Source organism: Bombina bombina, chromosome 6 (assembly GCF_027579735.1).
Source record: "Bombina bombina isolate aBomBom1 chromosome 6, aBomBom1.pri, whole genome shotgun sequence".
NCBI classification, from domain to species: domain Eukaryota; kingdom Metazoa; phylum Chordata; class Amphibia; order Anura; family Bombinatoridae; genus Bombina; species Bombina bombina.
Genome location: NC_069504.1, coordinates 1,120,359,448 through 1,120,386,285, shown reverse-complemented (window position 1 = coordinate 1,120,386,285; position 26,838 = coordinate 1,120,359,448). Strand labels below are relative to the sequence as shown.

The 26,838-nt window shown below is 38.0% G+C and overlaps 1 protein-coding gene across 1 annotated transcript in view; it reads left to right on the top strand.

Annotated features, from left to right (window-relative positions):
• LMNTD1 (lamin tail domain containing 1) overlaps window positions 1–26,838 on the top strand; it is a 392,761-nt gene that overhangs the window by 204,608 nt on the left and 161,315 nt on the right. The window contains exon 7 of the mRNA XM_053719705.1: window positions 18,072–18,173. Coding sequence (XP_053575680.1) covers window positions 18,072–18,173 — 102 coding nt within the window. The remainder of the gene's footprint in view (window positions 1–18,071; window positions 18,174–26,838) is intronic.

The following is a 26,838-nucleotide window of genomic DNA, read 5'->3' as shown; positions in this document are numbered from 1 at the left end:
GGGAAGCACAAAATCCCCCATCACACATTTAGATAGAGAGCACTGTCCTTTGACAGGCCACAATAGGATTACAGTACTTAAGATAACAAGTTTACAAGTTCATCTTATCAATTAGCAGTCTGGCTCCAGAGGTGATTAGACAATAGTTTCTAAAAGCTGAAAAAAAAGAGTTAACTCTTTATGAAATGATACTTGTTACGGTTTTCTTGGAGCCCTTCTTAGGCGCTGGCTTGCTGGTTCAGGCATTGCTGCTGGGAAATAAGCTCTTCACAACAAAATAACTAATGCTTCTGTAACAATTACCCATTCCCCAGTTTTGCTAATACATTTTTACCTCTGTGATTACCTTGTATCTAAGCTTCTCCAGACTGCCCCCTTATCTCAGTTCTTTTGACAGACTTGCATTAGCCAATCAGTGCTGACTCATAAATAACTCCACGGAAGTGAGCACACTTGTCTATATGGCACTCCTGCTCTAGCACTGTCTAGCTATGAAAACTGTGAAAATGCACTGAGATAAGAGGCGGCCCTCAGGGGCTTAGAAGTTAGCCTATGCGCATTCCTAGGTTTAAAACTAAGAATATCAAGAGAACAAAGCAAATTTGATGATAAAAGTAAATTGGAAAGTTGTTAAAAATTGCATGCCCTATCTGAATCATGAAACTTTATTTTGACAAGACTGTCCCTTTAAATGATTTCCCTGTTTGAATGCAGCTGAGACTGTTACAAGAACTACAGAGCAAGGAGATGCATAGATGGGTGTCTGAAGGAGGGGCATGGTGGGTTTCTTATATATGAACATACTGTATATAAGTACCCACTTGAGGAACATTTGATGCCTTTAGACACTATTATTAAAATGATGTGCAGTTTATGAGTGCCAGAAACAACTCTTTCCTGCTGTGCACGTTACCACTGGTGTAGCTATTGCACATGCCTTCCAGCCATGCATGATATACGTCCTGGTTAGCAGGGACTACCCCAACTAGCCACACCCTAACTCTACCCAACCATGCCCAAGATACACAAATCCCCCTCACCTCCCTGTCCCGCAAAGCCTCTGGGAAATGTTGGTTTTTACCTCACTCTCTTCAGGTAGTTAATTAGCTCCGCCCTATAGTGGGTGAGGTAATGCTGCTAATTCAAAGGTATGAAGGAACTGATACAAAAAGGAATATCTAAAAAATGTAACTACTTTTATAATATAGGTCAGTGGGAAGTCAATATGTAACGTCCCTAAACCCTCCAAAAACTGGCATAAAAATATAATTGTATTATTTAACCCCTTAATGACCATGACGTACCCTGTATGTCGCTGGTCGTTAAGCGTTTGTCTGGGTGTTAAAGTGCAGGTCTTGCCTTAAGCAGCAAGACAATGCTATGAGACCCTTCCTCCCTCCTGCAGGCTTGCTCTTTTGTCATTGAGGGGTTAAGCTCTGAATGTAAATACTAATTTATGTGATATCTATTAGCTAATGTGCACAACTCCCACTAGTATTACAAATTAGTATTTATAATGTGATTGTTTGTATGATGTGTGCTACAGTAATTCCATGTCAGATAGCACAGATGTATAAAGTCACTTTAATTTATCTCATTATTATAAATTTCTACGACTTGCAGTAAAATTATTCATGTCGTATAATGCATGTGCACAAAGCCCAAGTAGCGTAAAAGTTCTTTCATTTATTTCTTTGCTCTACAATTTCCATGTTAGTTTCATTGTACATATTAGACGTAAAGTGATTGTAAGGTTTAATGAATTAAAGACGCTTCTTTTTAAAATACTTACCATTGTGTTATGGAAAACATACTGCCATTCCGTTACCTTCATCTCTTTCTGTATTTAGCATATCAATGACGAATCAAGCTTACTCCAATGGTTGTGTGCCCCATGAGCTGGAATCCAAAGGGAGCACGCAATGATTGGAGGAAGCCGGATATCTCTTCAACAAAAAATAACAAAGAACAAAGCAACTTTGATAATAGAGATAAATTGGAAACTTTTTTTAAATTGTATGCTCTGTCTGAATCATGAAAGAAAAATGGTGGGTTTTATGTCCCTTTAACTATGTGTTTAACACATTTTCTGAGTTAAACATAGTTAGATGCAAGTAATAGTAAATGCTGTAACATATTAGTGGTTTATCTTTTTTGCACGTTTTATGTTCCTTTAATTCCTATAAAGTTTCAGTCTCTAAACTGTCCTTGACCCTGTAAAAAGTCAGCTCTCCCTCTGCTTCATTTGAGAACTAAATCCCCTTCATCTCAGCAGCAAATTTCCTCTGTATTAGCTCTGTATTTAGCAACAGTTACCAATTAAAATATTTTCTAAAACAATCCTCCTTTCTATTTGTCTCACCTTTCACCTCCTCGTCCTCCACCTTCCAGTGGAGATTAAAGTTGCTCGAATCTGCAAACAATGACATGTTTGTTAGTTGTGACTGTCACACCCGTCCGGCAAAAATAAACAGAACCATCAAGCAGTGTTCATTTTCACGGCAAATTTCAATTTAGTCTTAGTTTTAGTCGCATTTTAGTTATCGGAATTGTTTTAGTTTTAGTCGATTAAAATCTAAGGGGTTTAGTTAAAGTGTAATGCATTATTTAAGCATTTCTCTATCATTTGCAAACTGATTACATACTCCAGGAGTGAACATAACACCTGTTATTATTTATGGTATTAAGGTTTAAACATGCAATGCAGACACAGATGTAGCCGTTGTGATATATAACATCTTTATTAAACTTAAAATGAAATAAAAGTTTCATAAACAAACAAAAGTGTAAAATATAACAAAACAAACTGTAAACTGTATTGGCTGTATTGCTCATATTACCCAATATAAAAACTGTAACAGTTCTCTGTTAATAATTAAATCAAGTAACTCAACACAACATAACGTTTCTGCAGCTAGCACAGGCACAGCATAACGTAACCCATACTCTTTATTAACCTGTTTTTATTTATGGTATTAAGGTTTGAACTTGCAATACAGATTTAACTGTTGTGGTCTACAACATCTTTATCGTAAAATTAAATCAAACCAATTTTCGTAAATAAATAAACAAGAAGATTGACTTTTTTTAATTTATTTTTTACAAAAGAGCAGTAATTAGATATGGATTGATAATAACACTTTGCATAAAGTATTCATTTTAACAGCAAATTTTGATTTAGTTTTAGTCATATTTAGTCATTTTAGTCGACGACATCAAGTAATACTGAAAAAACTGGTCTGTATTTACTGAGCTGTCTTCTTTATTAGACAGTGCCTGGGGTAAAAATCACACGTGTACAGTAACCTCTCTGTATCCAGAGCAAGTTTATAGCTTTTTTTTCTAGGTTATGAAGGAGTTAATATTTAGACCTAGATCTATTACAACATTTCTGCAGTTAGTATCATACTGGCACAGAAAGAGCAAACCACTTCCCGTCCTACTCTCACAGGTTTTAGATGAATAGTTGCAGTGTGCAGATAACAATTTTGCTGCAATTGTTTTTCAAGAGATAATCTCCACCCCTCCTTCCTTATATAAAAGACTTGTTACTAGAATAAACACAGCTAGTCGTTGTGTTAGCACATTTTGTATTGGTTTGCTGTATCTAAGTTTATCACCACTGCTAATTCCTATTAAAAGGTAGAGTACAGTAAAAATAAGGCTTTCATAAGTAAGATGGTTTTCAAACCTGTCCTCAGGCCTCACTAACAGGTCAGATTGTGAGGATATCTGTACTAGAGCACAGGTGAAACAATCAGCTGATTAATAAACATGAAACACAGAGTTCCGGGTAGGATGCTCCAGCCTAAGCTAACCGTGGCGTTCTTCTGCACTATCACATGACCGGCTGATAGCCAATGAGGGTGCACAAATAAACGATTGCTTATTTTCTCTTTAAAGGGACAGACAAGTCCAAAAAAAAACTTTCATGATTTAAATAGGGCATGCAATTTTAAACAACTTCCCAATTTACTTTTATCACCAATTTTGCTTTGTTCTCTTGGTATTCTTAGTTGAAAGCTAAACCTAGGAGGTTCATATGCTAATTTCTTAGACCTTGAAGACTGCCTCTAATCTGAATACATTTTGACCACTAGAGGGCATTAGTTCACATGTTTCATATAGATAACATTGAGCTCATGCACGTAAAGTGACCTAGGAGTGAGCACTGATTGGCTAAACTGCATGTCTGTCAAAAGAACTGAAATATGGGGGCAGTCAGCAGAGGCTTAGATACAAGATAATTACAGAGGTAAAACGTGTATTATTATAACTGTGTTGGATATGCAAAACTGGGGAATGGGTAATAAAGGGATTATCTTTCTTTTTAAACAACAAAAATTCTGGTGTTGACTGTCCCTTTAATGTTCCTTCAGGTACCAGAATGCTTTCCATTTCAGAGAATTTTTGCTGTCACTAAAATGTACTGATGACTTTTGACAGACTTGCATTTTAGCCAATCAGTGCCCTCTCATAAGTATCTCCACGGTAGTGAGCACAATGTTATCTATATAGCACACATGAACTAGATCTGTCTAACTATGAAAAACTGTCAAATGCATATGAGATAAGCGGCCTTCAAAGGCTAAGAAATTAGCCTATGAGCCTACCTAGGTTTAGCTTTCAACAAAGAATACCAAGAGAACAAAGCAAGTTTGATGATAAAAGTAAAATGGAAAGTTGTTTAAAATGACATGCCCTATCTGAATCATGAAATTTTCATTCTGACTAGACAGTGCAGTGCAGCACACAAGTAAAATGAGTATATGACATTAAACCTGATTATACTAAAGACATTAGGAAATACTCAGCTGACACAATCCGTCAGTAACTGCTGCTCTTACAGGTTACATATTGATGCGTGCCCACACTGGAGGTGACTGATGTCTGACCAGGCATACACAGTCCTCATTACCAAGGGCCCTGGAGCGTGTGTCTAAAACATCTGAACCTCGTTTGGCAATAACCAGCTTTTTCTTCACAGCTGACAGCCTTATTTATCAGCCGCCTCCCCCAGTGAGGGATACACAGTCACAATACATAGCAGTCAAATCTTCACCAATCAAACTATATGTTGTGTATGAGCCAAATGGCTAATAGATTATGTTGTGTGTTACAGGAGCACCTGTGTCTGTCTGGGGGCATTCATACATTATAAATATGATCTGGAAGCTTTTCTGATTGTGTTCCATTTAGGATAAAGCAGAGAGGGTTAATCAGAAGGCCACAGGTGCGTGAGTCTCAATCAGTCCTGATGGGATAACCAGCCTGAAGGCAAACGTTACTGTAAATAGGAGAAAGCCAGGAGAGTTTAAATATGTAATGTAGATGTTTAATTATGTAAAGTGGCAAAGAAGAAATGTATCAGGAAGGAAACATTACAAAGTGAGAGCTTGACTTGCAGAGAATGAGGCACCCACAACATCATCTTATTGCCCAGCAACAGCTGGCACCCACTACCCTGGTATTAGTGGCAGAAAAGCCTAAATAGATTTAGCATTTAAATGGACATTGTTGTGTACAAAATGACATTCTCTGTTTTGTTAAAGGCACATTATTTTTCATCTAATGCCTCTACTGCTGCAGATGAGGATACAGTCAGTGACTGGGCGTATACCCGCTTCTCATTTGTTTGCTTTAACCTTAACTAGAGTGGCACAGGGGTACAACTCCCTTTCAGGGGTTAAAGGAATGGTAAACATTCTAAGTTTGTAATATAAATTAAGTAAAACAACTCTGCAATACATTTTCATTTCATTTATCTCTGACAGTTAAAGGGACAGTAAAGACTTGGGATTTTAATATCAAATATTTAGTAATGCATAATAAAACAGTTTTGTAATACACTTTCATGATTTATCTAGCCCCCATTTTCGTGTATTTTAGCTCTGAAAATTGGGGTTTCCCTAATTCTCAGAATGTGAAATACACCTTGTAGACGACTCAAGGCTAACACAGCTTCATATATTATTGACTTTAACTGATAAAAAATTAGATTAGATTCGTTTTATTGTCATTGTACAAAGTAGGAAAACAGAGACAACAAAATTATATTTGAAAATCTAACCAATCCTATACACAGATAGCACTAAAATGGTAAAAACTAATAGATAGCAAAAAATTCAAGTGACTTGTGCAGAAAATTTCTATACCACAAAAGTAAGTACAATGTAAGTGTAATAAAGTGCAAGTGCAAAAAAAAAAATCAGTTCCATACAAAAAAGTATATATATGTGTAAAAAAATGTAATAAAAAATTAGTCATCTTGCACACATATGTGTACATTTGCATTATATATATGATGTGAATCATGAGTGTTTTATATGAATCATATGTGTATTTTATATTATATGTGTTATGTGAATATAAAGTGAGGTGAAAAAGAACCATTAACAGGATAATCAATAAATTAAATTAAAACCATTAATTTAGCACTTTCTTCAATATAATAAAAAGATCTAATCATCAGAAGGATAAAAAATTAAAAAGTTGAAAAAAGCTATGAGCATAAGAGAGATTTTTAAAAGTTATTATTTAGCAGAGTAATGGCTCTTGGGAAAAAACTATTCCGTAATCTAGCAGTTTTTCCTTTTAAGCTTCTATAACGTCTCCCAGATGGTAAAAGGGCAAATAGTCTGTTGCTAACATGGAAAGGATCATGAATAATTCGATAGGCCTTTAAAAGACTACGTCTGCTTTAAAGATCTTCAATGGTAGGTAACTGAGCACCTATGATATACTGGGCGGTTTTAACAACCCGTTGCAGAGCTTTGCGATCAGAATTAGTACAGTTTCCATACCAAACTGTAATACAGTTGGTGAGAATACTCTCAATAGTACAGCGATAAAAATTAATTAAAATCTGAGTAGATAAATTAACTTTTTTCAGTGTTCTTAAAAAATAGAGACGTTGTGCTTTTTTCACTAAAGTTGAGGTGTTCAAAGACCAAGTCAAATCCTCAGAGATGTGTGTGCCCAGAAACTTGAAACTTGGTACACGTTCAACCTCAGTTCCATTTATATGAATGGGCAATTGTAAACATCGATTAGATTTCCTAAAATCAATAATAATTTCTTTAGTTTTTTTAGTGTTTAGGTCCAGGTTGTTCTCAGCACACCAAATAGCCAGTTGCCTTATTTCTTCTCTATAAGCTGATTCATCGTTGTTACTGATCTGGCCTATCACAGTGGTGTCATCAGCAAACTTGATAATACTATTGGATACATACTTAGGCAAACAGTCATGGGTAAAAAGAGAATATAGCAGTGGACTCAAATGCAAAACTATGTTCTTCATACTAACAAATTAGCCGTGGCTAGCCTTGTCGGCTGCAGACTCAAGCTTAGAATGAAGTTTGGCTATTGAAAAACACCTGCAGCAAATAAGATGTTTGTTTTTAAAATGTTTAGACTTGGCTGGTATGTTATTCTATAGCAAGGAAATACAATGTCTTGTGATTACATTGTGTTTACTGTTACCTTTAATAATTGTCAAGTACTGAGGAGACAAAGCACACATAGCAGACTTCATAAGCGTAACCCTGCTACATATCTGTCCCTAATAGGGCTTAGCAGAGATTAGGAACTGCAAAACAAATGAACATTTGAAAACAAAATGACTGAGTCTACTCTAGTAACAGGTCCTGATTGGATCCTCCAAATAATGCAAGGAGTAGGTGAAGTTTAGCTATTGAAAACAAGATGTTAAAGCATGTGTATGCTCATTTATTGCAAGACAGCAGACATCTTGCAATAAGAAAGTCTCTACTGTCAACACAGTAAAATAAAGGAATCAAGATGAGATACTGTAACATAAGTAGAGCAATTTATTTTTAAACTAGAAAACCCCTTAACAAAAAAAGCGTATTCTTTTAGAGGATAACATTGAACCTAAGGGCCAGTTTACAAGGGGCTCGCTAACAGTTCCGCACAAGTAAAAAGGGGTTTATCACAGGTGTTTGCACCCGTCGGTTTTATCCCTCGTATTACAAGTTGAAAGTAAACTTGATCGCTTGAGCGCAACTGAAGTGAACGCTCTTTGGGATAGCGCATTCTCTGTGTCCTTACAAAACACATCAAAAATACATTACAAAGTACAGTTGCACTCATAATAACAACATGTAATAAAAATTATTTAAAAAAAAAATATTGCACAAAAAAATTATAAGGGCTCAAAAACATATGGGAACTCAGGTATTAGAAAAAAAAGGCTGCAACATAAAGATACATTCATATAAATGTCTAAATATGTATGTGTGTGTGTGTATATATATATATATATATTTATATATATTTTTTATATGTGTGTACATGTGTATTTATGAACTTATGAGTGTGTGTATATATATATATTTATATATGTATTTAGAGATAAAAAAAATATGTATACATATATAGACATATATATATATATATATATATGTGTGTATGTGTGTGTGTGTGTGTGTGTGTATATGTTTGTGTATATGTGTGTCTATGTGTGTGCATTGGAGTCCTTTGCAGTTAGTAGATGAAAACATGTGTTATACTGTGTATTTACTTTAAATATTTCACATTCCTATGTTCTGCACTATGTATTTTTAAATAGATATTCCTATATATATATATATATATATATATATATATATATATATATATATATATATATATATATATATATATATATATATATATATATATATATATATCGATATATAATTTATATATATATATATATATATATGTATATATAAGGTATAAATATATATTGTACCAAAATGCCATCAGATATATATAAAGAAATATGTATTTATGAATAAAAAGAACAAATTCTGCTATGTGAAGAACATTGGAATGAGAAATATTTATATCTTCATGTCGGGTTAGCGCACATGTTTGAGCACGAGTAGGGCGTTAGTTTTTTTCCCGCTCCAATGACTTCTATAAGGGAATACGTTAACGTGCGGTTGATATCCTAAGTTCAGCTTTGTGCGTGCATCAGGTTAGCGCTCGTGCGAAAACAGTTTACTTTCAACTTGTAATTTGAGTGCTACTCAACGTGAGCAAAAAACTTACTTGTTGCTTAGTTAGCTCGAGCATTAAATACCGTTCCACTTGTAATCTAGCACTAAATATTTTATATTTATGCAGATATGTTGTTAATAAAATGAATCGAATCTCTTCAGTTTTAAGTTATTTTATGCTCTTTATATTTAAACATCAATTACAGAATTATCTGTTGCTTTGTTTTTTTGTAATGAGTTGTCCACACAAACCATATATTGCCTTTTAAAGGGATAGGAAAGTCAAAATTAAACGTGCATGATTCAGATAGAGCCGGTCATCTTAAGACACTTTTAAATTAACTTCTATTTTTAAATGTGCTTCGTTCTCTTAGTATCCCTTGTTGAAAGAGAATACGCACATATCCACTAGTGGGAGCTAGCTGCTAATTGGTGCCTGCACACATTTGTCTCATGTGATTGGCTAACTAGATGTGTTCAGCTTCCTGTCAGTAGTGCAATGCTGTTCCTTTAGCAATGGATAACAAGAGAATGAAGCAAATTTGATATTAGAAGTAAATTGGAAAGTTGTTTAAAATTGTATGTCCTGTCCAAATCATGAAAGAAAAATATGGGGTTTACTATCCCTTTAAAATAAACTATAGCTTCTATACAGGCCATCTGCTTAGGGATATCTCAAGAAACAGAAAAAACAAACTGGATTGGGCTACATTGATTTTTGTTTTTATATAGTACACAATAAGTAACAGCATATGTATTATGTGTTGTTCAATACATTAGGTTTCAGTTTTTCGTTGAAATGGACAGGTTTAATGTCAGAGAGGGAATAAGAAACATTTAAGAAAGTTCTTAAAAATGAAAGTGGAAAACTAACAGATTAAAGTAAAAATGTAATTGTTCTTAAATTGTTTAATAACACACTGAAATAATATTGCAATTCAACCATTATTAATTTTGCAAGCTTTTCCTGTAATTTAAATCTTAAAATTGTAGTTCTTCTATTGCAACCTGAGAGGCTAAAGTGTGTTCTGTGATCGTTACCATGACCCTGCTACATGCTTGAAAAATTATTGTTTGATATGTGTGTGAGCTCATTTATATCTGTTCCTAATTGATTGCAGAAGAGTAGATAAGGGGCGCGATCCGATATAGATCATAGTTTGCGGCGCAAGCGAGGGAACCCGCGTCGCCCGCAGTTTCAGCTCGCAACTCGAGCTATCCCATATACGGCGCCGTCAGATGCTAAAGTGCCGTAAGTCTGACAAACCAGCGATGTCCAGAAATCTGCGCAAGTACAAATTTCTGGCGTCGCCAGTGACTTACGGCACGTTAGAAACTGCCGGCGCCTACAAAACCTGACTAAAGTCTAAATCACCCGCACTGTCTAACACGCCTCCCTAACATATCCCGACACGTCTAACCCTCTATCCGCTATCCCCCCTCACTATCCTAACAATAAAATATGTATTAACCCCTAAACCGCCGCTCCCAAACCCCGCCGCAACCTAATAAAGTTATTAACCCCTAAACCGCCGCCAGCTATATTAAATCTATAACCCCCTAAAGTGAGCCCCTACCCCGCCGCTATCTATTTTAAAATTATTAACCCCTAATCTAATCCCCCTACACCGCCGCCAGCTATATTAACTATATTAACCCTAATTATATTAGGGTTAATATAGTTAATATAATTATTACATTATATATAGTAACTATATTAACCCTAATTATATTAGGGTTAATATAGTTAATATCGTTATTATAATATATATATATATATATATATATATATATATATATATATATATATATATATATTAAGTATAACAACCCTATCTAACTCTAACGTCCCTAACTAAACTCTTATTAAAATAAATCTAATATTAATATTATCAATTAAAATATTCCTATTTAAATCTAAATACTTACCTATAAAATAAACCCTAAGATAGCTACAATATAATTAATAATTACATTATAGCTATGTTAGGGTTTATATTTATTTTACAGGTAAATTGTTAATTATTTTAACTAGGTATAATTGGCTGATTGGTTCAGCCAGTCGGATTGAATTTGAATCTGATTGGCTGATTCAATCAGCCAATCAGATTTTTCTAGCTTAATTCCGATTGGCTGATAGAATCCTATCAGCCAATCGGAATTCGACGGACGCCATCTTGGATGACGTCATTTAAAGGAACCTGATTCGTCGGGAAGTCGTCATGCCGGATGGATGCTCCGTGGCGGAGGAGCGAAGAAAGAAAATTGAAGATGCCGATTTGCTTGAAGACATCGCCGATGGAAGAAGACTCTCTGCCGCTTGCTTCAAGACATCCCGCGGATGGAAGAAGACTTCACTGCCGCTTGCTGGAAGACATCGCCCGGATCGGATGAGGAATTTGGCCCGGCTGGGTGAATACAAGGTAGGGAGATCTTCAGGGGGGTAGTGTTAGGTTTATTTAAGGGGGGTTTGGGTTAGTTTAGGGGTATGTGGGTGGTGGTTTGTAATGTTGGGGGGTGGTATTGTGTTTTTTTTTCAGGCAAAAGAGCAGTTTTCTTTGGGGCATGCCCCAACAAAAGGCCCTTTTAAGGGCTGGTAAGGTAAAAGAGCTTTGAACTTTTTTTAATTTAGAATAGGGTAGGGAATTTTTTTATTTTGGGGTCTTTATTATTTTATTAGGGGGCTTAGAATAGGTGTAATTAGCTTAAAAATCTTGTAATCTTTTTTTTATTTTTTGTAATTTAGTGTTTTTTTTTTTTGTAATTTAGTTTAGTTTATTTAATTGTATTTTTAGATAGATATTTGTAGTTTTTTTAATTTATTGATAGTGTAGGTGTATTTGTAACTTAGGTTAGGATTTATTTTACAGGTAATTGGGTAATTATTTTAACTAGGTAGCTATTAAATAGTTAATAACTATTTAATAGCTATTATACCTAGTTAAAATAATTAACAATTTACCTGTAAAATAAATATAAACCCTAACATAGCTACAATGTAATTATTAATTACATTGTAGCTATCTTAGAGTTTATTTTATAGGTAAGTATTTAGATTTAAATATGAATATTTTAGTTTATAATATGAATTAGATTTATTTAATAAGAATTTAGTTAGGGGTGTTAGGGTTAGATAGAGTTAATATAGTTTATATAAATACTATAGTAACTATATTAACTATATTAACCCTAATATAATTAGGGTTAATATAGTTAATATATATAATATAATAACTATATTAACTATAATATACTTAGGGTTAATATAGATAATATAGCTGGCGGCGGGGTAGGTAGATTAAATTAGGGGTTAATAATTTTAATATAGATGGTGGCGGTTTTAGGGGCTCACAGTAGGGGGTTAGTTTATGTAGATGGCGGCGGTTTAGGGGTTAAATACTTTATTAGGGATTACGGCGGGGGATCGCGGTTGACAGGGAGATAGACATTGCGCATGCGTTAGGTGTTAGGTTTTATTTAGCAGATCGCGGTTGACAGGGAGATAGACATTGAGCATGCGTTAGATGTTAGGTTTTATTTAGCAGATCGCGGTTGACAGGGAGATAGACATTGCGCATGCGTTAGGTGTTAGATTTATTTTAGCAGCCAGTTTAGGGAGTTACGGGGCTCCAATAGTCAGCGTAAGGCTTCTTACGGCTGCTTTTTGTGGCGAGGTGAAAATGGAGTAAGATTTCTCCATTTTCGCCACGTAAGTCCTTACGCTGTATATTGGATACCAAACTGCGCGGGTTTGGTATACCTGCCTATGGCCCAAAAAACTACGGGCGACGGCAGAAATATACGCGCGTAACTTCTAGGTTACGCCGTATATAGGATACCAAACCCGCGCAAATATTGGCGTCGCCAGCTTTTGCGGGCGACGATTTTTATCGGATCGACCCCAAGATAAGCTACAATTCAGTGGTGTGTCCCTGGAATGCAAAACAATGTAAAGTTTGCTAGAAAATAAACTCTTTAAATGCTTTAAAGGGACATAATACTCATATGCTAAATCGCTGGAAACTGATGCAGTATAACTGTAAAAAGCTGACAGGAAAATATCACCTGAGCATCTCTATGTAAAAAAGGAAGATATTTTACCTCACAATTTCCTCAGCTCAGCAGAGTAAGTTCTGTGTAAAACGTTATACTCAGCTGCTGCTCAGCTGCAGGTAAAAAAAAATAAAAAATGAAGAAATGAACAGCAGCCAATCAGCATCAGCAGTGCTGAGGTCATGAACTCTTTTACTGTGATCTCATGAGATTTCACTTAACTCTAATGAGATTTCATTGTAAACTTCCTTAAACTGAATAGGGAAATAAGATGAGAGTACACGTAAGCTCGCTCCTTCCGCTGTCCCGGGACAGACATACTGATTTGCTGCTTAGAAGTCCTTTACAATGGGATGTGGCTACTGAGAAACTTTTGAGGTAAAATATCTTTCTTTTTTACATAGAGATGTTCAGGTGATATTTTCTAGTCAGCTTTTTACAGCTATACTGCATCAAGTTTTTCAACATTTGGGTATTATGGCCCTTTAAAATAACTTATTTTGTGCATAGACCATTGGCAATGCAGTAGTTAATATTTTATGCATACATATATATAAAAAAAATACTTTTGTTTTTCTTTAAAGGGACAGTAAACACTTTGTAATTACAATATTTGTCTGCAGTCTTTCAATTGATTAACATACCAGCAGAATATAAACATTATTAGGATAAATTAACACTTTGCTTGCTACATTTAGAGAGAAATGAGAAACTCCCCACACACTTTCTTTATTAATAGGAGCCAAACCTGGACTTGTGTCAGCATAAGACAGAAGTCTGCTACTGCCACTACTAAAATCTCCATGGGTTGGCTTCAGCAGAAATTATAAGATAAACTGTAAATTAGGAATATATATGTGACAAACAGTGACATCACCAGTGGGGACACTAACCTCCCCAGCATAATGTCTGGCCCCCTTAATGGTGGTAATCCCTTACTTTCACCCACCATTCTAGCACAGGCCCTAGCATTCCTGTGGCATGCCCAACCCCACCCACAACTTATCAGGCCCTGCCCACAGCACATCTGACACCCCGTGCACACCCAGTACCGCCCTTCTGTTGTGACTACTGGAATTGTTCTACCAGATATAATTTCTGGAGATACCACTGTAGGCAATATTAGGCTTGTGAAGTCCAAGATGGGTCAAATACATTATAAAAGTATATTGCAAAACTGCTTTTACTACAGATAATTAAGCTTTTTATGTTACTATTTTAAAGCGTTTCCTGTCCCTTAAAGTTACAAGGAATGAAGAGAGAGAGAGAGAGAGAGAGAGAGAGAGAGAGAGAGAGAGAGAGAGAGAGAGAGTGAGAGAGTGAGAGAGAGAGAGAGTGAGAGAGAGAGAGAGTGAGAGAGTGAGAGAGTGAGAGAGTGAGAGAGTGAGAGAGTGAGAGAGTGAGAGAGAGAGAGAGAGAGAGAGAGAGAGAGAGAGAGAGAGAGAGAGAGAGAGAGAGAGAGAGAGAGAGAGAGAGAGAGAGAGAGAGATTGGAATGGAAAAGAAATGGAAAACAGAGAGAGAGAGAAATAGGAAAGGAAGAGTCAAGTAGTTACCAAGAGGAGAGAGGAAGGAGACAGAGGAGGTGACAGCATAAAGGACATAGAGGAAGATAATCTATATTTGCTTCCGGCCATCTGCACAGCCAGTGATGCTGGTGCCAGTCCGGCCTTAGTCACGCAGGCTGTGCACAAATTATGCCGACTGGCCAGGCTGCAAACTGATCATTTTCTGCCCTGATTACCATAATTACATTTCCTTCTCATTTTAATAATAGAGCCTGAGAGCTGTCAAGCAGACATTTTTATGCTATAACCTGCCAGAAGAGCTGATAATATGTTTGCCATCCTGAGACATAGCAGTGCATTGTCTGGCTATTCCTGCTGCACGTCAATAGGACTGGCACCACCCGCCTCAGCATATGCTATTTAGTATAACAATGTTTCGAATCATGAAGCAAGTTTGTTTGCAACGTTTTTTTTACTGGGACATGAAAGTCAAAATTAAAGAGACACTGTAGTGTAAAACTGGTTTCCCCTTAAAGGGGCAGTGGTTTGCAACATTAATTGTAGCTTTTTTTTATACAATGTTGCAAAACACTGCTGCCATAGAGTAATAAAGACACGTGCACACTCCTGAGCTCTTCCTAATTTTACTCTTCAATAAAAGATACCAGGAGAAAAAAAGCAAATTTGATAACAGAAGTAAAATGGAAAGTTGTTTAAAAGGACATGCTCTATCTGAATCATCAAAGTTTAATTTTGACTTTACTATCCTTTAATAGGGTTCGAATAACTCGTCATACAAATTGCAGGGTTTAAAATGTACGGGGAATTTCTCTTTTAGGTGTATTTTTGTATATGAAATAACTGTTATTGTTCAATGAAAACACAACCCAATGAAAGTTGCTGAGCTTGTAAGGAGAGCAGGCCTAATTAGCTTATATGTCTAATTATTTACACAAACTTTTTCTTATCTTATTTCTCCCGTTTTTTACTCAAACACCAATACATAGGTTCGATGATTGAAAGTTCCGCCAGGTGGCAAGTTATTCAAAAGGGATCCCTGGCCATGTCGATAAACCAACAAACTATTCCAAGCAGCTGAAACAAATGTTTAAAGGTGTTTTACTATACATCTCAGTGGTGGCAATGCTGGCGATGTATTCCAAGCAACATCGCCACCTACATTGATGACGTTAAGAAAAGGATCCCTTTTAAATATATCACACAACCAAATAAATGTACCACAACCTACAAATATAACCCCTAATCTGACATAACCCCCCATTACTATTAACCCCCTAAACCGCAAACTACCCCACTACACTATTAACCCCTAAACCACAAAAAACACCACAATAAGCTCCCTACTCTACTTAACCCCTTAACTGCCATCTGCATTTTTTTGTCTCCTTTTTATGTGATTCAACTCTGAAAGGGATTCCCTAATAGAGTAATAGACACCGCCATGTTGAAAAATCTAGGTTTCCCTTATCTAATCTCTTCTGCTGAGGACATTTAGGTACAGCAAAGAGCAGTATAGCAATGTTAAATGATTAATAAAATGACTTAAACTCTGATATATTCCACTGTTTCCTTTATCTGTTCCGATTTGTCTTCAGCGCTACGGAATTTGGCGGCGCTATACAAATAAATGATAATAATAATAATTAAAAAAGGTTAACCTAGCTTTCAAAATGGCGGTGGCAATTACTTTATAAAAACCAAAGTACTTTATACAGACTAGAGTTTACATTTATTTCTTCAATATTTAAGCAACTACTATAATACTTAAAAAATACATCTGTATATTATTCTCAGGTTAACCTTTGCTTTGAATAAACCATCAAATCTAACATTTATTTCCTGTTTAAAGGGACACTAAACCCACATTTTTTCTTTCATGATTCAGATAGAGCAGCAATTTTTAGCAACTTTCTAATTTACTCTATTATCAATATTTATTTGTTCTCTAATTATCTTTTTTTTAAAAACAGGAATTTAAAGCTTAAAGGGACATGAAACCCACATTTTTTTCTTTTATGATTTAGAAAGAGCATGCCATTTTAAACAACTTTCTAATTTACTTCTATTATCTAATTTGCTTTATTCTCTTGATATACTGTGCCGAAAAGCATATCTAGATATGCTCACCCATGTGCATTTCTTCAACAAAGGATAGCTAAATAATGAAGCAAACTAGATAATAGAAGTACATTGAAATGTTGTTTAAAATTGTATTCTCTACTTGAATCATGAAAGAAAATTTTTGGGTTTAGTGTCCCTTTAAGACCCAGCCCATTTTAAGTTCAGCACCCTGGATAGCTCTTGCTTATCGGTGGCTACATTTAGTCAACCAATAAGCAAGCATAACCCAGGTTCTAAGCCAAAAATGGGCTGGCTATGAAGCTTTACATTCCTGCTCTTTAAATAAAGACACCAAGAGAATGAATAAAAATTGATAATAGGAGTAAATTAGAAAGTTGCTTAAAATTGTTGCTCTATCTGAATCATTAAAGAAAACATTTGGGTTAAGTGTCCCTTTAAGTCAAAGTAAAAGTTTTATAATTCAGATAGAGCAAGCAATTTCAAGCAAGTTTCTAATGTACTTATATTATCTAATTTGCTTAATTTTCTTGGTATTCTTTCTTGAAAAGCATACTTAGGTATGCTTTGGAGCAGCAATGCACTACTAGCAGCTGATTGGTGGCTGCACATATGCCTCTTGTCATTGGCCCACCTAATGTGTTTAGCTAGCTCCCAGTAGTGTATTGCTGCTCTTTCAACAAAGTATACAAAGAGAATGAAGCACATTTGATAAGAGAAATAAAATTGAAAGTTGTTTAGAATTGTATGCTCTGTCTGAATCAAGAAAAAAAAATCTGTCTCTCATGTCCTTTTAAAGGGACAGTATACACCAATTTTCATATAACTGCATGTAATAGACACTACTATAAAGAATAAGATGCACAGATACTGATCTGAAAATCCAGTATAAAACCCTTTAAAAACTTACTTAGAAGCTCCCAGTTTAGCTCTGTTGAAAAGGTTAGCTGGAAGACCCACTGCAAGTGGTTCTATAGCAAAAAAAGCAGACCCCCCCCCCTTCCTCTGCATATGAAAAGACCCTTTACACAAACAGGAGCAAGCTGGAGTAGGTATCTGACCGTATTCTCCTAAAACTTTGGGCTTGGTTAGGAGTCTGAAAATCAGCGCAATATTATTTAAAAAGAAGCAAAACTATACTTTCTTTTTTTTAAAAAAGCTGTATAAATGGATCATCTACAAAACATTTATGCAAAGAAAAATCTAGTGTATAATGTTCCTTTAATATACCAGTAATACAAGACCAGGGGTACCGTGCTCCATAGAGCTTACATCAAGGTGTGCGATTGTGAGCTCGCTACACAATAGCTATATTTATCTAGACCGCTGTAACTGCGAATGTGACTGCTGATTTGCATTATTGCTCAGTTCAGACGCTTATAAACCATCTTGATTTCATTGAACAGCTTCTCTCAGAAGAAATCAACAACAGAACATTCAGTGAAAAGCTGCAAGTAGAAAACATAAAAGGAGCGCATCATATCCGAGCCCTGGAGGCACGACTGGAGGTCAGTGTCTGTCATTTTCTGATAATTACACAACTGCTTCTTTACAAAGAGGACATTTTCCTACTGCAGATGGCCATTTTCACTTAATTTCCCCTAACATTAAAATAATATGTTCAATTGTATTTCGTATGAACGAGGGACGTTCCAACTTCAGGCAACAATGTGGTCATTCAAAGCTCGGAAACATTTCTGTTTCCTTTGTAATTTGTTGCTGGTGAAATTGCAGTGATTTTGTCATTAATATACTGTGGTTTTAAAATACACAAGTTATAGTAAAGAACTTTTGCAGAAAATGAATATTTCACATGTAATTACAAAAATCAAATATATAATGTTGTTTTATGCTACTTACTTTGTAGCTTATTCTTAAGACACACCTTTTTGTAGATTCTTACATATCTAAAGTTTGCACATCAGACATTAATTAGCATCTGTCATTTGTTCTCAAAGTATGGGCGTTACAAGTCTGGTGTAACACGTTTTAGATAAGGTTGTATCTTTAAATGGGTGCAGGCCTAGTCCAGCATTAAATATACAGTATCTCACAAAAGTGAATACACCCCTCACATTTTTGTAAATATTTTATTATATCTTTTCATGTGACAACACTGAAGAAATGACACTTTGCTACATTGTAAAGTAGTGAGTGTACAGCCTGTATAACAGTGTAAATTTGCTGTCCCCTCAAAATAACTCACACAGCCATTAATGTCTAAACCATTGGCAACAAAAGTGAGTACACCCCTAAGTGGAAATGTCCAAATTGGACACAATTAGCTATTTTCCCTCCCCGGTGTCATGTGACTCGTTAGTGTTACAAGGTCTCAGATGTGAATATGGAGCAGGTGTGTTAAATTTGGTGCTATCGCTCTCACACTCTCTCATACTGGTCACTGGAAGTTCATCATGGCACCTTATGGCAAAAAACTCTCTGAGGATCTGATAAAAACAATTGTTGCTCTACATAAAGATGGCCTAGGATATAAGAAGATTGCCAAGACCCTGAAACTGAGCTGCAGCACGGTGGGCAAGACCATACAGCGGTTTCACAGGACAGGTTCCACTCAGAACAGGCCTCGCCATGATCGACCAAAGAAGTTGAGTGAACGTGCTCAGCGTCATATCCATAGGTTGTCTTTGGGAAATAGACGTATGAGTGCTGCCTGCATTGCTGCAGAGGTTGAAGGGGTGGGGGGGGGTCAGCCTGTCAGTGCTCAGACTACTGCATCAATTTGGTCTGTATGGCTGTCGTCCCAGAAGGAAGCCTTTTCTAAAGATTATGCACAAGAAAGCCAGAAAATAGTTTGCTGAAGACAAGCAGACTAAGGACATTGATTACTGGAACCATGTCCTGTGGTCTCATTATTTGGTTCAGATGGTGTCAAGCATGTGTGGCGGCAACCAGGTGAGATATACAAAGACAAGTGTGTCTTGCCTATAGTCAAGCATGGTGGTGAGAGTGTCATGGTCTGGTCCCTGCATGAGCGCTGCCGGCACTGGGGAGCTACAGTTCATTGAGGGAACCATGAATGCCAATATGCACTGTGACATACTGAAGCAGAGCATGATCCCCTCCCTTCGGAGACTGGGCCACAGGGCAGTATTCCAACATGATAACGACCCCAAACACACCTCCAAGACGACCACTGCCTCGCTAAAGAAGCTAAGGGTAAAGGTGATGGACTGGCCAAGGATGTCTCCAGACTTAAACCCTATTGAGCATCTGTGGGGCATCCTCAAATGGAAGGTGGGGGAGTGCAAGGTCTCTAACATCCACCAGCTCTGTGATGTTGTCATGGAGGAGTGAAAGAGGACTACAGTGGCAACCTGTGAAGCTCTGGTGAACTCCATGCCCAAGAGGATTAAGGCAGTGCTAAAAAATAATGGTGGCCACACAAGATATTGACACTTTGGGCCCAATTTGGACATTTCCACTTACGGGTGTACTCACTTTGGTTGCCAATGGTTTAGACATTAATGGCTGTGTGTTGAGTTATTTTGAGGGGACAGCAAATTTACACTGTAATACAGGCTGTACACTCACTACTTTACATTGTAGCAAAGTGTCATTTCTTCAGTGTTGTCGCATGAAAAGTTATAATAAAATATTTACAAAAATATGAGGGGTGTACTCACTTTTGTGATATACTGTATTTCCTGGCTTCTGGTGGCCACTTCAGGTTGTGTTTGTATAAAGAACTAGGAAGCACTTGCTAGGAAGAGGAAATGGGCGAGAGAATGTCAAGAAAAGTGGAATGGGCGTGTTATGCTTAGAGCAGTAGAAAACCTAAATGTGCACATGTTTTTCAATATTATCAACAAATACAATGTTTGAAAAGCCCGTTGTTGGGAAGAAGCTATCATTTACACAAAATGGCTGATTTTTTCTCTTCACAAAGGGTTTTCTGTAAGACCTCCCAACTGTCCCTATTTGCTATTTGAGAGGGACAGTCCCTGATTCTGTGCTCTCTCCTGAAGTCCCCCTGAGATTTCCCTCTTTCCCACCCAGGGAACACTCAGACACACCCTCAAATTGCCCAGACACACCCACTACCCCCCCCCCCCCCCCGGATCACACCCACTAACCCCCCACAATCACACCCTTCCCAAAACAGCTCCACCCACAAAATGGTGACGGGCCCCCATCAACCTCCTGAGTCCCTGATACCCAGCCACAAATGCTGGATTGTTTGGTTCTATTAATATGTGTACAATAATATAAATACTTGTTGAGCAAAAGAGAAAACTAAAAAAACATGCAACCAGAAGCTAAGGAAGAATGGCCTCTATTGCACTACATTTGGTTGTCTTTGTGTGTATAAGACATTTGTGATGCTTAGATAATGTGTGATGCTTAGATAATGTGTTATTCCCCTGAGTATCTGACTTGGGTGGTTGGAGCTGTGAACTGCAATTCTAAATCAGTTTTCTAAACTTCATTTATTTTCCATGAACAAAACACCTCTCTATAATGCGCTTAGCCCCTGCTACAAAACACTTTGAGGGTCCCTTCCTATCTGAGGGGCCAAAACCGTGTGAATTAATACGGTTCCAACAAGACCAGGGGTGGGCTGGGCTAGAGGGCAGGGTAACAATTGCATATACGCGCCCCTGTCTGCTGCAGCTCGCCTCTGGTGGGCTGAATTCCCCTGGTGGAATTCAGCATTGCACACAAGCTCTGTTTTGCGATCGTGTGCAATCCCGCCCCTGCCCGCACACAGCCAATCATGCATGGGCAGGAGATGTCAATCTCCCCGGTCGGACTAGACTGCGGAGATTGAAATTTGCCACCTAAGAGGTGGCGAAAGGGTAGGGATGCAGTGGCCTGATGACCGCTGCTTGTTAATTACGGTGTGCAGGTTCTCTTGTGAGAGCCTGCCGAAAGGGCTTGATAAATTGCCCCCATAGTCTACCTAGGTTTACTCTTCAACAAATAAAACAAAGGAACAAAGTAAATTTCATAACAGAGGTAAATTAGATTAAATTTGCATGCTCTCTGAATTATGAAAGAAAAAAAATTGAGTTTCGTGTCATTTTAACCAGGAAGATAAGCGGTGAATGATAATTTTTAAATCATCCTTAGCTACAAAATGAATGTTGGTTCTGGAGTTTCACAAAACCAGCTGTGACAAAACCAATCTCGCCATTGTACATTGGAGGGCCTGTTATGGAACATTCTTTGGGCTGGAGGTACATGGGCTTAAGGATACCCAGAGACTGCATGGAAATATGGAATGTTATATGCTGGACACCCCATGTACTTTCATAACTCTGTCTTATGTCTATGTCACCCTGTATCCATAAATACAGGATGGGTACAGGGTGTGAGTGCCCCTTGTGGGAGCAATTGTGACTCTATAAGCCAAGTGGGCATAAAAGACTTTATAGCTAATAAGAACTGTTCCTATATTCAGTAATAAGATGTATTCTATGTATGTTTCAGATCTGATTGTGTCTCAGGAGTCTGTCTGGGTAAACTGATTGTGTCTTTGTGTGATTATGTTAACTAGACTGCCCAACATCAGATTGTCTGAGTAAACGTTCTTCCCTAGTTAATTAACTTAATATGTTAATCTGTTTTACCTGTGAATAGACAAGCCAAATGTGTTTAAGTTGTTATCTGCCTAAGTAAAGTATTTAAGTAATATAATTCTATTGTATCATGTCAAGGGCGCTTCTCCCTTTTATCTAATGTACAACATTCTTTCAACCCCCATCTGAGGGGGGGTCAAAAACCTGTATAAATCTGTGTGCTGCCTTCAAATAAAGTTGTCATTCTGTTTTAAACCTGAAACTGGCTGGGTTGTGAATTGCTGATTCCCTATGCAGGACATTGTTCATCTGGTATTAACCCTTGGTACACAGTTGGTACCGTAACATTGGTGGCAGCGACGGAATGAACCTTATCGCCCAGAAGAGCAACTACACAAGCCAGTAACCTCAGGAAGAGGGGGATTATTACAATACTGACTAAGATGGAAAAGAGAAAAGTAAATTTTGCAGCTTTTAAAAACTTCCTGGAAACAGAAGGAGAGATTGATGGGTACCTTGCGGATTTTGAGAGGCAATGTGCACTACACAAGGTACCCGCAGAGGACTGGGTCACGATATTATCTGGAAAATTATCCGGCCGGGCCAGAGAGGCTTTTCGGGCCATTCCAGATGAGGAAGTCAGGGATTATAATACTGTAAAAGAGGCTCTGCTCTCCAGGTATGCGGTTACACCGGAGGCATACCGGAGGCGGTTCAGAGACACTGTTAAATTAGCTGGAGATTCCTACCTTGAGTGGGCATGTAAGGTGCACCGCACAGCAGCTCACTGGATAGCGGGGTGCCAAGCCATATCTGGGGAAGAGGTGCTGCAGCTATTCCTGTTGGAACATTGCTTCGACAAGTTACCCGCAGGAGTTCGAGAGTGGGTTCGGGACCGTAAACCCTCCACCCTGCAGGAAGCGGCTCGCTTGGCAGATGAGTATACGGATGCCCGCAAACTGGACACTGCTACCACTAAGCCCCCTGCTAGAGTGGAGTACAGACCCCCAGTCACCCCAGCAGCTGCCAGTTACCAAACCCCGGCGCACCGCTATACCACACGGCCTCCGGCCACGAACTACCCTCAGAGAGCCCTGTTCAATTTGCGGTGCTACTCACAACCTATTCGGTGCTTTAGATGTAAGCAACTAGGGCACAAAAGACCAGAGTGTCCCCTAAATGCAGCGAACCAAGCGCAGTCCTGGAGAAGACCCGCCGGCGGAATCCCACGTAATCCTCAGCCTACGGCCCGCTACATAGAGGCGCAAGAATGCTGGAGCATCCTACATGAGGCAGACCTTGTGCAAGCTGCCCATCGGAATAACCGGCAACTGGTTAAAGTGAATGGGAAGAAGGTCAGTGGTCTACGGGATACTGGTGCTACCATGACCTTGCTTCAAAAGAACTTGGTGTCTGAGAAACAGTACACGGGAGACACTGTGGCTGTGAGGTTAGCAGGGGGCGATGTGTTCAGCCTACCTGTTGCCAGGGTACATTTGGATTGGGGAGTGGGCGCTAGACCTGTGAATGTGGGGGTCAAGAAGGACTTACCTGCTGATGTTCTTCTTGGAAATGACTTGGCCCCCCTTGTTTCTGCCTACGCTCCTATGGGTCCCGCTGATGTTAACTCTGTGACTACCCGTGCCCAGATCCATGCAGCAGAGACTGACCCACCTGCTGCTAAGCCCCAGGACGATGAGCTCAGTAAATCTCTATCCGCTATTGATATGTGGAGGTCCCGTTACAATGCGCTGATGAAGGAGAAGAGGAGCGCAGAGGAAAAAGCATGTTTAGAACGTGAATCTCTGCTAGACAAGCTGCACCGACAGACTGCAGAAAACACCAGCTTGAGAGTGGGACATGAAACCTTAAAGACAAACTTAGCGACACTTGAGGAGAAGCTGACGCTGGCTCATAGTGAGGTGCAGCAACTCAAGGGCACCCTATGTCAGTATGAAGGGATTGTGGATACCTATAAAGAGCAGGTACAGAAAACTCGTAAAGAAGCTGATGGGATTTTGAAGGACTGTTTGGCCCTGGTCTGGGCACTGAGGAATTTGAACCCTTGGTTGTATGGACAGGAATTCTCTCTCATAACGGGAATCCAGATGGATTGTCCCAGCAAACTGACATGCCTACCAGGCGCTCTGGTGGTATATGGCACATTATATACCCTGGACAGCCGAGCATGACAAACCAGAGGGAGAGGAGTTTGATGGTCCTGGCTTGTTATGGGAGTCCTTTGCAGAGCCTGACTTTGGGAGCCCAGACTCCATTCCCCAGCGGCAGGCTGCGTTACAAGGGGTAGGGACAGTTGGTCCTGTCCCCCAGCAACACGGCTGTTTAGCCAAAGGGGAGACGAATGGTCTCCCCCTCCAGCAGCACAGCTAGGTATCCAAAGGGGAGACAGTCGGTCTCCCCCTCCAGCAACCAGGCTCCCACCAGGCTACTTCCATGGTAGTGCTGGCACCCGGGCAGAGTACAGCTGGTCTCTGCCCACCTTGCAACCCACCAATTCAGCGTACCAGTCCCCCACACAGCTGTGGTGAGGTACCTGGACATGGACAAGTTTTCCCCGTACTCAGGTGTAGTAACCATTTATTGTGGGTGGGCTGTACTACTAATTGTGTTTTATGGGTGGGTTGCTGGACTAACCAGGGCACTGACCGGCAGGAGGTCAGATACCCTGTTAGTCTGTTTGGAAAAGGGGAGAGATGTGACAAAACCAATCTCGCCATTGTACATTGGAGGGCCTGTTATGGAACATTCTTTGGGCTGGAGGTACATGGGCTTAAGGATACCCAGAGACTGCATGGAAATATGGAATGTTATATGCTGGACACCCCATGTACTTTCATAACTCTGTCTTATGTCTATGTCACCCTGTATCCATAAATACAGGATGGGTACAGGGTGTGAGTGCCCCTTGTGGGAGCAATTGTGACTCTATAAGCCAAGTGGGCATAAAAGACTTTATAGCTAATAAGAACTGTTCCTATATTCAGTAATAAGATGTATTCTATGTATGTTTCAGATCTGATTGTGTCTCAGGAGTCTGTCTGGGTAAACTGATTGTGTCCTTGTGTGATTATGTTAACTAGACTGCCCAACATCAGATTGTCTGAGTAAACGTTCTTCCCTAGTTAATTAACTTAATATGTTAATCTGTTTTACCTGTGAATAGACAAGCCAAATGTGTTTAAGTTGTTATCTGCCTAAGTAAAGTATTTAAGTAATATAATTCTATTGTATCATGTCAAGGGCGCTTCTCCCTTTTATCTAATGTACAACATTCTTTCAACCCCCATCTGAGGGGGGGTCAAAAACCTGTATAAATCTGTGTGCTGCCTTCAAATAAAGTTGTCATTCTGTTTTAAACCTGAAACTGGCTGGGTTGTGAATTGCTGATTCCCTATGCAGGACATTGTTCATCTGGTATTCGTAACACCAGCAAACACATTTTAAATGTTAAATACTTCAATTTAACTTTGTGTTTGTCATTTTCATGTGCATTTTGTTTTCTGACACTAATATCAAAAACGTAACAACAGAAAACACATTTTTGTGCAATTATTGTTAGATCTTTTATAGAAAGAATCATTTTGGATCACTTGAAAACCATGACGACAATATTAGCTGAAGTTTAATACTTGATATTGGTCAATGTAAATGTGTCTAACCTCACATATAGCAACAATCCTGCTCAGCCTCATTGCAGGAGGACATGGCTGGCTACATGAGTATGCTGATCCTGATTTGTTTACTGGCAATGTCCTGTCCAGGACCTGCAATATGTTAGGAGTGGCTACAGAGCAAGACTTTAGCTGTGCGCTGGGTTAAAGAGACAGCGAGGGAAGTATCACAATATAAACAGAACATCTAAATACAAAATAAATTCTTTAAAAACATTAAAACTATTTTTTTGTTGCATTGTTTTCCAGTCCAGAGACAAACAACCTGAAAAGCGTCTTGAGTAGGTTTAGCTGTGAGATCCTGTACTGATTAGGAAGAAGAAAAACATGTTTAGTGACATGAAACCCCAAATATTTATTTTTTGTGATTCAGACTGAACATACAATTTAAAAAAGATTTCCTATTTACTTCTATTATCAAATTGACTTTGTTCTTATGACATTCTTTGTTGAAAAGCATACCTAGGTAGCTAGATAACACTGCTGCCACCTACTACTCTTACAAATGAATAACATAGTTATAAAACTGATGCAATATATTGCTCCAGTCCCATGCACACTCCTACACCTTCCTACCTGCTTTTTAACAAAGGATACCAGAAAGAACAAATAATTTGATAATAGAAGTAAATTGGAAAATTGTTTAGAATTGCATGTTCTATCTCAATAATAAAATATTTTTTTGGGGGGTTTATGTCTCTTTTAGTCTCCAGTGCACAGGTTACAATTTAGCCATTCTTTGCCAAATTACTTCCCTGCTAATGTATGATCTATATAATATAATATAATATAATGTATGATCTATATAATATAATGTATGATCTATATAATATAATGTATGATCTATATAATATAATATAATGTATGATCTATATAATATAATGTATGATCTATATAATATAATATAATGTATAATCGATATAATATAATATAATGTATGA